This window comes from Mustela nigripes, chromosome 3 (genome assembly GCF_022355385.1).
Source record: "Mustela nigripes isolate SB6536 chromosome 3, MUSNIG.SB6536, whole genome shotgun sequence".
NCBI lineage: Eukaryota > Metazoa > Chordata > Mammalia > Carnivora > Mustelidae > Mustela > Mustela nigripes.
In genome coordinates this window covers 186,604,064-186,619,420 of record NC_081559.1, presented here as the reverse complement: position 1 = coordinate 186,619,420, position 15,357 = coordinate 186,604,064, and the positions used below count along the sequence as shown (strand labels likewise).

The 15,357-nt window shown below is 43.3% G+C and overlaps 1 protein-coding gene across 2 annotated transcripts in view; it reads left to right on the top strand.

Annotated features, from left to right (window-relative positions):
- Positions 1 to 15,357, top strand: part of ASAP1 (ArfGAP with SH3 domain, ankyrin repeat and PH domain 1) — a 349,235-nt gene that overhangs the window by 246,614 nt on the left and 87,264 nt on the right. For both annotated transcript variants that reach the window (XM_059395173.1, XM_059395172.1), the window contains exons 7-9: positions 50 to 99; positions 7,269 to 7,398; positions 8,620 to 8,705. In XM_059395173.1, the coding sequence (XP_059251156.1) occupies positions 50 to 99; positions 7,269 to 7,398; positions 8,620 to 8,705 (266 nt within the window). The remainder of the gene's footprint in view (positions 1 to 49; positions 100 to 7,268; positions 7,399 to 8,619; positions 8,706 to 15,357) is intronic.

Below are 15,357 nucleotides of genomic sequence, written 5' to 3'. Positions count from 1 at the left end.
CTTTGAACAAAAGTAAATTCAATCTCTGCTTCATTTTCTCTCTCCTAAGGATCTCAAGAAGCCATTTGACAAAGCTTGGAAAGATTATGAGACAAAGTTGTAAGTAGCTTTTTGTTTGTTTTTTATAGTGTTGAATTTCTTAAGAAACCATTAACTGGAAGACTCCTTTCTTCTCGACAGCAGCTTGTGTAGTACATCCTCGTGAGGGCTAAGGGTTTGGGAGTGCTGACCTAATGAGAAGGAGTGCCTCGGCTGCGTCGCCGTGTGGAATGAGGGATGCGGTCACTGCCCAGTGTTTCAGCGCGCATGGCTGCTGCTACTAGCTATCAGGCTGTAAATCTGACAGTTGTGACTTTTCTTTAATTATATAGTTAGCACATAACTGTAGACTGTTGACATTCCTACCTAGCAGTCAGGAAATAATAAAAGCTAGTGTTCGTGACGTCCTTCTGCCTGCCAGGGCCTGCACGCAGTGTTCCTGTATGCGTGACCATCTCACGGGGACCTCACTATCTGCGTCTGGTTCAAGGGACTGAAGCCTGGAGAGGCTGAGGAGACTTCAGAAGGTCAGAGAGCTAGGTGGGCAGTGTCGTGCTGGCATTCTCCAGGGCTGGAGCAGCCCCGGATGGGCACGGCAGGCCGGCCCTGCTGGGTTATTGCGGGGATTGTGGAGAAGATGTGCGTGAGGTACGTGGTACAGGCCTGGCTCGTCTTCATACTGTATGGATCATACCACCTGCCTTTGTTATTTTTTTTTTAAGATTTTAATTTTTTGAAAGAGAGAGTCCAAGGGGAGGGGCAGAGAGTGAGGGAGAAGCAGATTCCCCACTTAGCAGGGAGCCTGATGAGAGGCTCGATCCCAGGACCCTAAGATCATGACTTGAGCCCAGGGCAGCTGCTTAACCAACTGAGCCACCCAGGGACCCCTCCCTTCTTTTGTTATTATTACTCAGAAACATCTGTATTGTCAGGAGGTGGGGTTGGGGGAGAAATAGATTTTAAAGCACTTAATAAAAATCTTGGCTGTGAACTTGGCTGGCTATGAACATAAGCGAATAAAAGCCATTTCTGTCGACAGCAATAACAGCAGAATGAAAACACAAACAAAAGAAAAACAAATTCAGGATTAAATTTGTTTTTTGCCAAACTGCTTCCGTAAATGCTTATGTGAGCAGTGCCATTGCTGGAGACTTGCTGCCTTCGGAATACTTTCATGCATTGACAGTTAAAAGGCAGCCAAGAACAAGAAAGGTTCTTAAAATGGTCAGTGATGTAAATGAATACCATGGACCATCCTTTCTTCCGTTATGGAAGAGGATTATGAATGCTCACTCTTGTGACCGAAGTCTTGCCCTGCCCAGAGGCAGCTGCGTGTACTGGGCTGGGGTAGAACTAAGTACATAGCAAAGGGGAAGGCGTCCACAAAAGGGAGAAAAAAACTTTGTTCTAGACTTGTGGAGTAGATCTCTTTTGTAGGACATGGAAATAACAAAACAAGACACAATATGTGCTCTGTCAACTAAAGTACCACCAATGTTGGGTGGTACAACCATATTTTTAAAACCATCTTTGAGTTGGTGGAAGAGCTCAAAGTTCCTGCTGGTCAGTATCATGAATATCAGAGAACACAGACCGTTCTCAGATGATCCGGGTGCCTTCATGGCACTTTCCTCAACTGTATTCGAATGTGTCTGGCTGTTCACTACTCTGTATATTGTCCTCCAGCATCTGACCTTGGTGAGCTCAGAGACCACACAGTCCTTGTGTTTGGTGCTCATCTCTCAGGACCTTGCAGAACCTTGGGCACATAGCTAGTGCACAGGGAATAGCTCCTGAAAGAATGAAAGAATTACCCACATCTGCAAATGTGTACCAGAATTCTTGAGTTCAGCAGGTCCTGATTCTAGGATTTCACCAGAAACATTTTTGTTTTTCTTTTTTAATAAATCCCTGGCAATAAATTATTTTGCTAAGATAGGCTTCTTCCTCACTCTGTATAGTAGTACAGGAAGTAAAAAAGAAAACAGCAAATATTTGATTATATGATGTGGTAGGAATCATTTGAGTATGAATTAAAGAAAACAAAAGGATATAACAAAAAAAAGAGAAAAGTTAATTATTAGCTGTGAGAACCCAGGGTGGCTGCTCTGTGGTCCTCGTTTAGAACCCCGGAGGCAGTGAGCCATCGCGTGGTTAAGACCACAGGGAATCAGAGACCTTGGGAGAAGCTGGGTGGTGCCGCTTATCAGTTCTACGACTTGAGCCACGGTACTTAACTTTGATGATGGTCCTCACCTGTTATTAAAACAAACAAAAAACGAAGAAGAAGAAAAATCACCCACTTCTCAAGGCTTCTGTGAGGACAAGATAATGTAATATGTTGAAGTTATTGCTACTGCTGTCTGGATACAGCTGGCCCTCAGTCAATAGTTTCTAGCAAGATTTTTTTTTTAAAGATTTTTTTATTTATTTATATGACAGAGAGAGAGATCACAAGTAGGCAGAGAGGCAGGCCGAGAGAGAGAGGAGAAAGCAGGCTCCCCGCTGAGCAGAGAGCCCGACGAGGGGCTCAATCCCAGGACCCTGAGATCATGACCCGAGCCGAAGGCAGAGGCTTAACCCACTGAGCCACCCAGGTGCCCCTCTAGCAAGATTTTTAATGATCAAATAATATTTGGTCAAAACAATACCCATACATCAAATGTCAAATAGTACTTGCATCCGTTGAGACTGTGACTGCGTATAGTAGACGCCCCAGTAACAGTGGCTCCAACAAGAGTTTATCGGTGAACATAAAGGTCCCAGGGCAGACTGGGCACCCATCACAGCAGCCCTTACATGTCGTCAGAATGTCTGTGCTGCCCCCCAGATGCTGAGCTCAGGGAGTCTGTGCTGCTCCTGAAGAGGCAGCTTTCTTTTCCTAATGAGGAACAGGAGAGGGGATCTTAAGTAGGTAATGGGCATGCTTCCTGTGAAAAGACACAGCAGTCAGTGGCCCGGGGTTCCTGGCCTGCTGTTCCCTCTCCTGTCCCCACTGCTGCCGGCCCCCTGGCTTCTCTGCTTCTGTGTTCCTCGGTGTTCTCTCCCACTGCCGCAGATAAGGGCTTAGCTCTGTGCACAGCCAGCCCCGTCACGTTCCCACCCCAACCCAGGTCAGCCAGTGCGGTTCATACAATGGTGTATAGGTAAACCAGTTGTCAGTTTTGAACTGGGAGTGCAGATGTTCGGGGGGCAGTTGAATGGTGCCTTATAATGGATTTCCATTCTTACAGCACCGTTTTTTGCCTTTCCTTAATGAAATTATTGCCTCATTTCTGCATTTGCCTGGTCTCTGTGAATCTGTTCCCACCAATGCCCAACACCTATAAGTACTGTTTCTGTTTAGAAAATACACTCTCTACGTTGTAACGATGATTATGTGTGGATTAACATTGGGTTCTCTGTCAGTCCCTTCTTTTCTGTCTGGAGAATCCTTGCACAGCTCTTTAGATCAGCAGTGTCACTGGCATCCTGGGCTGCCTTTCCATGGGGATGGTCCTCCTTCTCTTTCCTGGAGCAGTCCTGTATTTGGTGGCATGCTACTTCTAGTCGTTTGCAGGAAACAGCTCTAAAGGAGGGAAATGTTTCAGATTTTGGCATGTCCAGAAATATCTTCATTCTGCCATCACACAGAATGGGAGTTTGGCTGAATGTAAAATCCTAATTTTATAACCATATTCACTCGAACTATTGAAGAGATTGCTCCACTGTCTCATTATTTCCAGTGTAATGAAAAATTCCGATGCGGCTTTAATCCCCATTTCTCTGTGTGTGACATGGGGGTTTGGGGAAGGGGTTCACTTATTCACAGTTAGAAAATGTTCATATTTTGGGGCACCTGGGTGCCTCAGTCAGTTAAGCATCTGACCCTTGATTTCGGCTCAGGTCTTGATCTCAGGGTCCTGGGATTAAGCGCCATGTCAGGCTCCATGCTCAGCGGGAAGTCTGCTTAAAGATTCTCCCTCTCCCTCTGCCCCTTCCCCTGTGCGTTCTCTCTCAAATAAATAAATCTTTAAAAAGAAAAGAAAATTCTAGTCTTTTTTTTCCCCAAAGTTTCGACATTTCTGCATGCATTGACCTTCTCCTTGCAATTTTTAGTCTTCAGTTCTAGAAATGTTTCCTGTCATTCCTCCCATCTGTTTTGTTTTTCTGTTTATTCTCCTAAAATGCCTCACCATATAGTATTGGACTCCCCGGGTGCTTGTTATAATTTTTCTCTCTTTTCTGTCCTATTTGTCTGTTATGTTTTAGATTATTTTCACCCTTTTATTCCCACTGTTTCAGTCGACTTTATTTGGCTGCCATATTTTCAATTTCCAGAGCACTTTTTCTTGATTAGTTGGGAGGTTTTGGTGGTCTTTTTATAGTTCCTTGTTGTTTCAACAAATGTTGGAGAGGATGTGGAGAAAGGGGAACCCTCTTACACTGTTGGTGGGAATGTAAGTTGGTACAGCCACTTTGGAGAACAGTGTGGGAGTTCCTCAAAAAATTAAAAATAGAGCTACCCTATGACCCAGCAATTGTACTACTGGGTATTTACCCCCAAGACACAGATGTAGTGAAAAGAAGGGCCATATGCACCCCAGTGTCCATAGCAACAATGGCCACAATTGCCAAACTGTGGAAAGAGCCGAGATGACCTTCAGCAGATGAATGGATAAAGAAGATGTGATCCATATACACAATGGAATTTTACTCAGCCATCAGAAAGGATGAATACCCAACTTTTGCATCAACATGGATGGGACTGGAAGAGATTATGCTGAGTGAAGTAAGTCAGGCAGAGAAAGTCAATTGTATGGTTTCACTCATTTGTGGAGCATAAGGACATTATGGAACATTATTGTGGAACATAGCATGGAGGACATTAGGAGAAGAAAGAGAAAAATGAGAGGGGGGAGATTGGAATGGGAGACGAATCATGAGAGACTATGAACTCTGGGAAACAAACTGAGGGTTTTAGAGGGGAGGTTGGGGGGATGGGTGAGCCTGGTGACAGGTATTAAGGAGGGCACGGATTGCATGGAGCCCTGGGTGTTGTACGCAAACAATGAATCATGGAACACTGCATCAGAAACTAATGATGTATCGTATGGTGTCTAACATAGTGTAATAAAAAAAATTTTCTTAAGTTTCTTGTTTTTTCATAGAAACAGTATTTTAGCTGAGGATTTGATTATGTTTTATAAGATATTCTTTTTCTTACTGCCTCTGGTTACCTCACCACCACCCCCAACTTGCTATTTTGATCTCTTGCCTTCATTTTGGAGGTTTTCCTTCACTACCCATTCATATCTGAGAGCAAAGCACTCAGCAGTTGATGGAGAGATCATACTTGTCATCAGGACCGGGCAAGAATGCCGTGAGCTGCCTTTTTAGGTTTTAGGATGTCAAGATAGATTTTTTTCTTCCTTTTTTTTCTTTCTTTCTTTTTTTTTTCTTTTTTAGAGAGAGTGGGGAGGGGCAGAGGGAGAAAGAGGCTCTCAAGCAGACTCCCTGCTGGGCACAGAGCCTGATCTAGGGCTCAGTTCCAGGACTGTGAGATCAGAACCTGAGCCAAAATCAAGAGTCAGATACGCAACCAGCTGAGCCACCCAGGGGCCCAAGACAGCTTGTTCATCAGGAGCACTCTAAATGTCAGTATCCAGAGGCGTGTCTTCTGGCATCATTCAGTCCCCTCAGCCCCCTGTCTGGTGATTGTATATTATGGTATTCTGGAAGCAACCAAGGCCATGGAGGTACCCCTGTGGTTCAGGGTGTGCACTTTCTCTTTTCCTCTGTGTAGACCTGCTCTTCCAGATATCTGTTGAATTCTCTCCTCCTTTTTTGTCTTCAGTTCTTGTCTTTGGGAGATTATATTCTTTATGATTTTTAATATCATCCTAATGGAATTATGGAAGGAAGAAGAAATTAAGCTAAATGTCTTAGCTTTCTGCTTCTCTTCCCACCCACAGCAGTGGAGAGAGCTGAGGCTTAAGCCCCAGCTGCTTTCATGCTGCTTGATGGCCAATATGGCTAATAAGATATGGCATTACAGTGATAGAGGCATCCCAACCAGATTTATAGTAGATTTTCCCATGAGTTGATTTTCTACCGTGTTTGTATATAGACAGGGATATTGGCTGTCTCTGGGGTTTGATTTCCTACAACTACAATTTAAAAGAAGATTTGAAGGCTAAGTCAGTTCACCTTTGCATTCACAACTAAAATTCACTCTTCCTGAAATTGGAAGTCTGTTTTCAAGTTATTTCGGAAAGAGGGTCATAACCATTGGTGTTACTGCCAAAGTACCATCTGTCATAGCCAAGTGTTAGCCTCGGCTGTGTTGGTTTCGTATGGGTCCTCCTTCGTGCTCGCTTCGGCAGCACATACGCGTACGGGTCCTCCTTCGCGCTCGCTTCGGCGGCACGTAGGCGTACGGGTCCTCCTTCGTACTTGGCTCCTTCCCTCTTTGCCCGTCCACACCGAAGAACGTTTTATAGGATCCAAATTACAGATTGGGATTTTTCCCATCCTTATTTTGTATAATTGTCCCTGATGGTTGAATTATTAAAATGTGTTATGGGGATATGGAAATGTCCCAGGTTTAGAGGAATATTGAAAATTACCTTTGACTACTTTTTGTTCACTTTGATTGTCTTGAAATAATTCTCAGACCCATCGTCTGTTAGTAATCTCGATATGCCTCAGTTCTTCAACTTTCTGATTCTTTTTCATCGTAAAGTACTTTACCCAAGAAAAAGTCAACTGTCAATATTTCTTCATGCCCACCAAAATATGAGAGAATTTATAAGAATTCATCCACATGTGGGTGCTGGGTGGCGCAGTCGGTTAGGTTAAGCATTTGACTTTTGATTTCACTTCAGGTTGTGATCTCAAGGTCATGAGATGGAGCTTTGTGTCGGATGCCTAAGTCCTTGCTTAGGACTCTCTCCCCTATATGTGCGTGCACTCTCTCTTTCTCTCTCTCCTCTCTCAAATAAATAAATCTTAAAAAAAAAAAAGAATGAATTCATCCATGTGTAAGATCACAGTTAAAATGTAAGAGGTTCCCGAGGTGTTCATCTCTACAGTGTGTGTGTTCTCTCTCATTCTTCCTTTTGACCAATGTTACCAACATAAGAGTTCCTGCTGCTGACCTCTTGTAAATAAGAAGCAATTACTGGCTCTCGTTAAAGGAGGGAACGATGAGAGCTTTTTTTTAATGATGGCATCTGCTTTAACTACAGCACGAAGATTGAGAAGGAGAAAAGAGAGCACGCGAAGCAGCATGGCATGATCCGGACAGAGATCACGGGGGCTGAGATCGCAGAAGAGATGGAGAAGGAACGGCGCCTCTTCCAGCTCCAGATGTGCGAGGTACTAACGACTTCTGCAAGCGTTTCCCTGGAGTTTCGTAACTGTGATCTCTCCGGCTAGTTGGGAGTTTTTATGCTTAAACGCAGGCTGTTTGGTTATTAGAGGAGGGGACTGTTTCTTAAGGGTTCTCGTCTCCATTTTTCTCCAAGCCTTGTGGGATCCGCCATTTCACTGTTGTCTCATATTTTGAGCCTTGGTCCTGGGGGGCTCTTTATGCCAAAACAGGATTCTTTGGTGAGAACTTTAATGTTGCTTGTGAGTGAGTGTGGAAAAAAATGTTTGGTGAGAAGTAACCCTGGTGAATATGAAGTCTTCCTGATACAGGTGTAGAGCATGTTTATTGTTTTTTTAACCACATGTCTGGGTTGAATGCTAAGTCAAATGCTTAAATAAAGTAGTGATTAAGAAAGCCTGAGTTCATGAAAGCATGCTCCTTTGGACTTAGAGCAGTGGTTCTCAAACTGGGTTCCCAGTGAACACTGGCACTCCCTGACCTGGCATCCTGCCCATTCTGTTGTAGAGTTCCTTTTATAGTTCCCCAAAAATACTAAGTTGGATAGAATTTTATCAATTTTAAGTGTTTCTTTTTTAAATGTTCCCCCCATACTTTAAGCTTCTTCTCAAACTTATCTGCTCATAAACACTTCTCATAATAAAACAAGTGAAAAAAAGCAAACAATCTCAACAGAAAATCTTGACCTACTAGTAAAAATCAGACCTAGTAGTGTTAGTTAACAGCATAAATTAATAATGGGTTATTTTAATTCTTCCACCTTTTTTTTTAAATTCCTCCATTCTTGAATACCAAAAATTCTTCCTGAAAGTTTCGCTATCGGATGGCCTGTGCCTCAAGAGATGCTGTTTTCCTTGTTTTCTGCAAAGAACAGTCAACCATCCTTCAGGGTTTGACCATGTGAACCCTTAAGTTTAAGATCCACTGCACCAGGGGGAAATAATCAGTTATTCTAGAATGTTTTACTATGTTTGATTCTGCTTGTCTTGTAAACTAATGAGCATTTATAAAACGCTAACAGTCTAATCATTTCATTTATACACTTGGGACTGCCAAATCAGCATTTCCCGAATTAAACTCACGCTGTCTGCGGGCAGCCAAGGTTCAGTAACTTGTGTGGATTCATGACTGGTGTTCTGCTGCCCAAACCCACGGCTGTAAAACCGTATCTGTAATGAGCAACATAAAATTTTGTTTTATTTCCACAGTATCTCATTAAAGTTAATGAAATCAAGACCAAAAAGGGTGTGGATCTGCTGCAGAATCTCATAAAGTATTATCATGCACAGTGCAAGTAAGTAGAATATCATGGTCACAATTATTAGCCCAAGTAAGACCCCCTTCACTTACTTGGTTTTCTTAATTGTTTCTTCCTTTCTGGTTTTCATTTGGTCACTATATATAGTGTGATATCAGAACCTTCCAAAGCCTCATAAGAAATAGTATTATGTTCCATCTTTGTTGTTTTCTGTAAGTAACTCAGATGAGTGCAAGTATTTGGCTACTGAAAAATGCTGTATTACTTACAAATGCTGACAGTGGCCTTGACAGTCCGTGAAGCTCTTGTTACAGATACATGCGTCCCTGTCACATCCCTGTTGCGACAGAGGCTCCAGTGACCTCCACGCCCTCCTCCCTTACTTGGCAGTTTACCTATTATCGGGTCATTTGTTCCACGTATACCTACTTGCAGTGTTTTTCTTTGTCATCTAAATTAGGTGAAATTAAATAGTGGGGGCACTAAGAATACTTTGCCTCTGTACTCAGATTCCTGTGAATTGGTGGTACATCCGCTGTTTATACCAGCACCATTTTTGCTTATTAATTTTGCATTTTTACTATGTTTGAGATTCTGTGGTATTGCATTTGCTTATTTACTTCTTGTTTATTTACTGGATTAGCTTTCATGGGTTTTCTGGTAGAGTTTTTATGTGAAAACGTGCCCATTATTAAAATTTGTAATGCTCTAATAAGATCTTCATATTTGACTGGGACAGCTAAGGAGGTCAGCATTAATACTGTGGAATGCACAGAAGGCACGAGCCAGAAAGATGAGTTCAGACCTTGGCTCTGCAGCCAGGTGACTATATGATCTTCATCTGGTTCCTCTTTAAACCTCAGTACCCTCAGCTCTAAAGTGGGGTTAAGGTTAGTAGATGTGAGAATTAAATGAGATAATGCATGTGGAGCCAACTACATTGTTATGTGTTTGCAGCTCTGAGGATTCCAAGTGGCACTGGAATCATTCGTTCATACATGTATCGTACAGAATTGTTTCAGGAGAAGCTTTTAACGATCAAATTTTTATTTACATAGATCTGATTTGTTAACTTTTTTCTTCTCAAAATAAATCCCACCTTTTATAAATAAATATGTATCACATACAAGGAAAAAATACATTGAAGTGGAAACAGCTGCATGTTTATAAGACAGAATTTGCCTGTGACAGCCTCATGCTGAAGACCTGGTCCCTAATTTTAGCTTTGGGTGGAATTGAATTTCATCTTTCATCAATTTCAGTTTTCCTAGAAATGCATCACTGCTTTGAAACCTCTACTGAAATAAGGGAAACTCTTAGTCTTCTCCATTACAACACTTTGGTAGCAAATCTGATTTTACCGATTTTAGAAATCTCTCTCTCTCTCTCTCTTTTTTTTAAAGTAAGCTGTGAGCCCAGTGTGCTGCTCAGACTCAAAACCCTGAGACCAGGCTTTGCATGCGTCACCAACTAAGCCAGCCAGGCACCCCAGAAATCTTCTGATCTCACATTCTCTTACCGTACGGAGAAGGGTTTAACCTCCACAAACATTAGCTTTCCAAGATGTAAGATGTTTTGTAAACTATACAGTTCTTAACCTTTGTTCCTAAAGGTGAGAAGAAGAGCAACTCTGACCTGGGTAGCTAATGCGCCCTCCCTTCATTCCTTCGCTTCCTGCTTTTCACTTTCCAGAAATACTTATCCATCTACTGACAAAGGCCAGGTCCTTTGAAACAAGTACTCTGCTCTCAGGAGCTAATTCTTTGGTACAGGAAGTGAGTTGGGTCATCAGTCATCACAGTGGGCCTTGGAAGTAACTGCTGGTAGGGCATCAGGAGAAGAGGAGACTTTCATCCAGGTGGACTGAGAAGGGCTCCTTGAAGTGGGGGGTGGCGGGTGGCGGTAGTCCAGAGTAGACTTGGGGGATGGCTGGCATCTGGTCCTTGGAATCTGGTAGAAGAATCTCTCTGGAGCAGAGAGAGATAGCAGAAGGAACCCCCACACAGTAAAAACCTCCCTGTGGGAGGAGGTATTCCCTCCTTCTGGGAAGAGGTTATAATGGGGTTCTGCCCCTGGTTGAACCTCAAGAATTCCCACATAGCAAGAAGCCGGAGTAATACTCTTTCAGGGAGACTCAATTCTTTTCTACTTCAGGCAATTCTTCAGAAACCCTTAATAGACTTGTAAACCATCTCTACCTAATTCAGAAGCAGTGGGGGCGGGGGTGCCTGGGTGGCTCAGTTGGTAAAGTGTCTGCCTTTGACTTGGGTCACAATCCCAGGGTCCTGGGATCCAGCCCTGTGTTGGGCTCTCTCTGCTTAGCGGGGAGCCTGCGTCTCCCCCTCCCACTGCCTGCCACTCACCCTGCTTGTGCACTCACTCACTTTCTCTGTCAAAGAAATAAATAAAATCCTTTAAAAAAAAAAAGGAGGATTTCTTATCCTAAGTACTTACTCCAGTTCCCCAAATGATTTTCAGTACAAAGTCAAGGGGCATCTAAGAGTAAGTTTGCTCTGGTAACACCCAATGCAGTCCCAGCACCTCAGCGGGGATGCAGCTGCTACAGTGGAACAATATGGGGAGCAGAAAAGAAGAGCTTCCGACTTGCTGTTACCCTTTCCAGCTCACCCACACCAACTGCTTGTCACTTTGACACTTGAACATTGTGGGGAACATGCTGCCTTCAGAACAAGCATAATATCCTACGGCTCACCCACGCCTTTTACCACCTAGCAAGTGTCATTGTGATCTGCAGGATCATGAGCACTTACAAACATTACTATATTATCCTTAATTTTACAATAATAATAGCTAACAACATCAAGGGCAATCAGGGAATTGTAGCTCTGGAAGGATGAGTAACTTGCCCCGAGGCACATTCACTCATTCAGTAGATGCTTCGTAAACATGTCAAAGTGGACAAAGCAAAAGAAACCAAAGGAAGAAATAGGTAAGTTGGACTTCAAAATTCAAAAAGGCTTTGTGAGTGAAAGGACATTATTACGAAAGCAAAGGGGCGTCTGGGTGGTGCAGGCAATTAAGCATCTGCTTTTGGCTCAGGTCGTGATCCCAGGGTCCTGAGATGGAGCCCCACATCAGGTTCTCTACTCAGCGGGGAGCCTGCTTCTCCCTCTCCCTCTGTCTGCTGCTCCCCCTGCTTATTTTGTCTCTCTCTTTCTCTCTTTCTTTCTCAGTCAAATAAAATCTTTAAAAATAAAAATTTTTAAAAAATTTTTAAAAAGGCAAAAAGACAGCCCACAGAATGGAAGGAAAATAATTGCAAATCATTTATCTGATAAGGGTCTGGTATCCAGAATATATAAAGAACTCCTACAACTTAACAACAAAAAGATAATCCATTTTTAAAGTGGGTAAATAATTTTAATAGCCATTTCTCTGGAAAAGATACACAATGGCCAAAAGCACAAGAAACAAATCTCCATGTCATTAGTCATTGAGGAAAATACAAATCAAAACCACAATGAGATACCACTTTGCCCCCAGTAGGATGGCAGGATTTAAAAAAACAACAGCAACAACAAAATGGAAACTAGGTCTTGGCGAGAATGTAGAGAAATTGGAGCCCATAATACATTGCTGAAAGAAATGTAAGTAGGTGCAGCTACTTTGGAAGACCTCTTGGCAGTTCCTCAAAAATTTAAGCCTAGAATTATATGGTCTTGCAATCGTATGCCTAGGTAGATAACCCAAGAGGAGTGAAAAAAGTATTTAACAAAATGTTAACAAAATGACAAATTTAACAAAATGAACAAGAATGTGTTCATACATATTTATAGCCTCATTATTCACAGTAGCCAAAGTGTAGAAACACCCAAATGCCCATCAGCTGATGCCCAGACAAAGTACGGTACTGCAACGCAGTGGGAAGCTGTTGGGCTCTATGACTGCGGATTGCCCCAGGAGCCAGACTGTGGCGCTCAGAGGCGACTCCCTCCCTCTGCTGTCCTTGGAATGTGGGTTCTGCTTGCCTTTCCCATCCCCAGCGGCTGCCCCAAGGACATAGCCTTGAGATGATGATGTGGCATTGAGAACACCTGCGCAGTGTATTCACGACTGAGCACAGTTGGGGTCTCTTTATAAACTGGAGATTTGGAAGGCAGGTGCAGGGACCCAGTCACATAGCTGCCGCCCAAGACAACACTCACATGTCAGCTCCCTTCGCTTTTATGGAAACTGCCCCTGCCCACGTGCAGGGGCCCGCTGCTTGCTCAGGTCTCTTCCTGCGCTCTGTGTACAGCGGCCAGTTTCAGATCACACTCAGGAAGCTCCCAGGAGGGTTGTAAAGCCACGTATGTGCTGAAGCAGGGATGAAGATCTGAAACATTCTAAGTGAAAGAAGCCTGACGTGGAAGGCCCCATACTGTAGGATTCTGTTTAAACAAAATGTCCGTAAAGATAGGTCCACTAAGACAGAAAGCAGAGTATTGTTTGCTAGGGCAAGGGAGGAACTGGGAACCATTGCTAACAGGTACGGGCTTCCTTCTTGGGGTGATAGCTGTGTTCTGGAATTAGTGGGGACAGTTGCACCACATTGTGAACAGACTAAACACCACTGAATTGTACACTTTGAAGTGGTAGATTTTACATTACATGAATTATATCTTAATTTTTTTAATGCAGAAAACGGTAACAAAACAAAAGCAAAGATCCATGTCCCCATAGAACTTACATGTAGAAGGTGATAGAACCAAGTCTTACAGCCAGGTCTCTGTGACTCCAGAGTGCATGCTCTTGATAAAGTCAGAAATCTGAATTTGGTAAGCCTGGATTTGGGCCTGGACATCTCTGTTTTTAAGACTCTCTAAATGTGAGCCCAGCATATCACTATCAGCAAGCTCTTTGACCTGAACTGTCAAGATACATTTGTGGTTAATTAGTACTTATATGAATTAACCCTTGTCCCTTTAAGTTCCTTAACCACCACAGGACTCAAGTGGAATGTATCAAGAGAATATCAGCCCCGCTAGCTGGAAATCAGTACCTGGAGCTTCGAAGTAGGCTTTCAGGAGGGGTTGGTAGTTGGTGTGTTAAGAAATCACTTCGTTTTTTTTTTTTTATTTGTTTTCTAATTTGTTTTAAAGAACCATACTTTCTGTGATACTACGAGGGCATCATGGCTTCTTTTGAAAATAATATGCTTCCAGAGCATTTCAGCCTTTGACCAAATAGCCCCTCTTTCTAAGCCAAGCAGGATATGATTGGGGTAGTAGGAAGATCCTGCTGTCTCTCTTTCTTGAAATTAAATTAAAAGCAGAAAGAACATACTATCTCCCTTTCCAATCCTTGTTTGGACAGAATAAGAGGTGAAGTACGTAGCGACTTTCTCGGGTTCAAGAGGACTGCCTCGCTCTGAGCGTGTGCTCTGCCTGATGGACGGGCGACTGTGTGTGTTCACACTCACAAGCCCGCACTCTGCCGCCGTGAGCGTGTTTCAGTAGTTGGGAGAAATGTGAGTGCCCTTCTGCCTATCAGTTGGCAGCTTTTCTTTTTCTGGCACTGTGGGTCATTAAAATATGGTCCTGTTTCTTTCAAGCTGCTTATTTCAGAAGCAAAGCCAATGCAGCTATGTCTCTAAGGTCAAAGAAATAATGAGGCTTATTTTGCTGGCCTGTGGCCATCATGTATTCAACTTCTTCTCTGTGCCTGGCATTTTAGGAACATTATCACAGTGCTCACAAGAACTCTCCACACTACATGGGATCATCTCCATTTCCTGCAAAAGGACACTGAGGCACAGGGATTCAGAGATTATGCTGTTACTCAGCAGAAGAGCCAGGATTTGGACCCAGATCAGCCTGATATGTTTAACTACTACCTGTGCTCCAGAGCTGGGAGTGCTTTCACTCAAATCTCAACTTTGCACCCAATGACTAGATGGCCCCATTTAAACAACTTAAACTCTCTGGGCCTCAGTTACCTTGTTTTGATCTATTTTGTTGACTTCCCAATGAGACTTAAAAGGGATGCTTAATTATGCATAATAACGAGTGACTGGCACAGAATAAATACTTAGGTGCCAGTAAGTATTATTATTATTACTGTTGTATATTATTAGTATCGTCATTATTATTATCACTGTTAATCATCATCTATTTTCCAAAGATCTCATTATATTTCAGTTATGTGCAGAGAAAGTGGCCAAGGGGCAAGTGGGGTGTCAGAGAGGTGATGTCACTTTCCGCATTCAGACTGAGTGACAGGTCATCAGAACTGACATTTGTGCTTCCTTTTCCAATGAGGAGAAAGAACACTCTTATCTGTAGTAATTCATCTGCCTCTCTCGGAAGCCAGGAAACATCCACCTTCGGATGATCATGCTCACCCTCAGAGAGGGTCACAACCTGCCCAAGGTTATACACACAGTGAAATTGAGAGATTTTGGCTCTCAATCCAAAATGTGATACACTTTTGACTCCAGAGTTCATGTATTTCCGGTGAACCAGAGCCAGTGAGCTGGAGGGAGGAGCCCAAGAACAGAGAAGCCCCTTCCCTCCGTGAATTGTTGTGGCGGGTGACGTGTGACCGTGACTCTGAGGCCCACCCAGCCCGTGGCTGAGACTGCTCAAGGGAGGCACAGTCAGGCACAGAGGGCAGGGGTCACCAGACCCACCTTGCCGTGGACAGCACGTCGGCCTTTGCTTACTGATGACTGTGTTACTAATGTCAA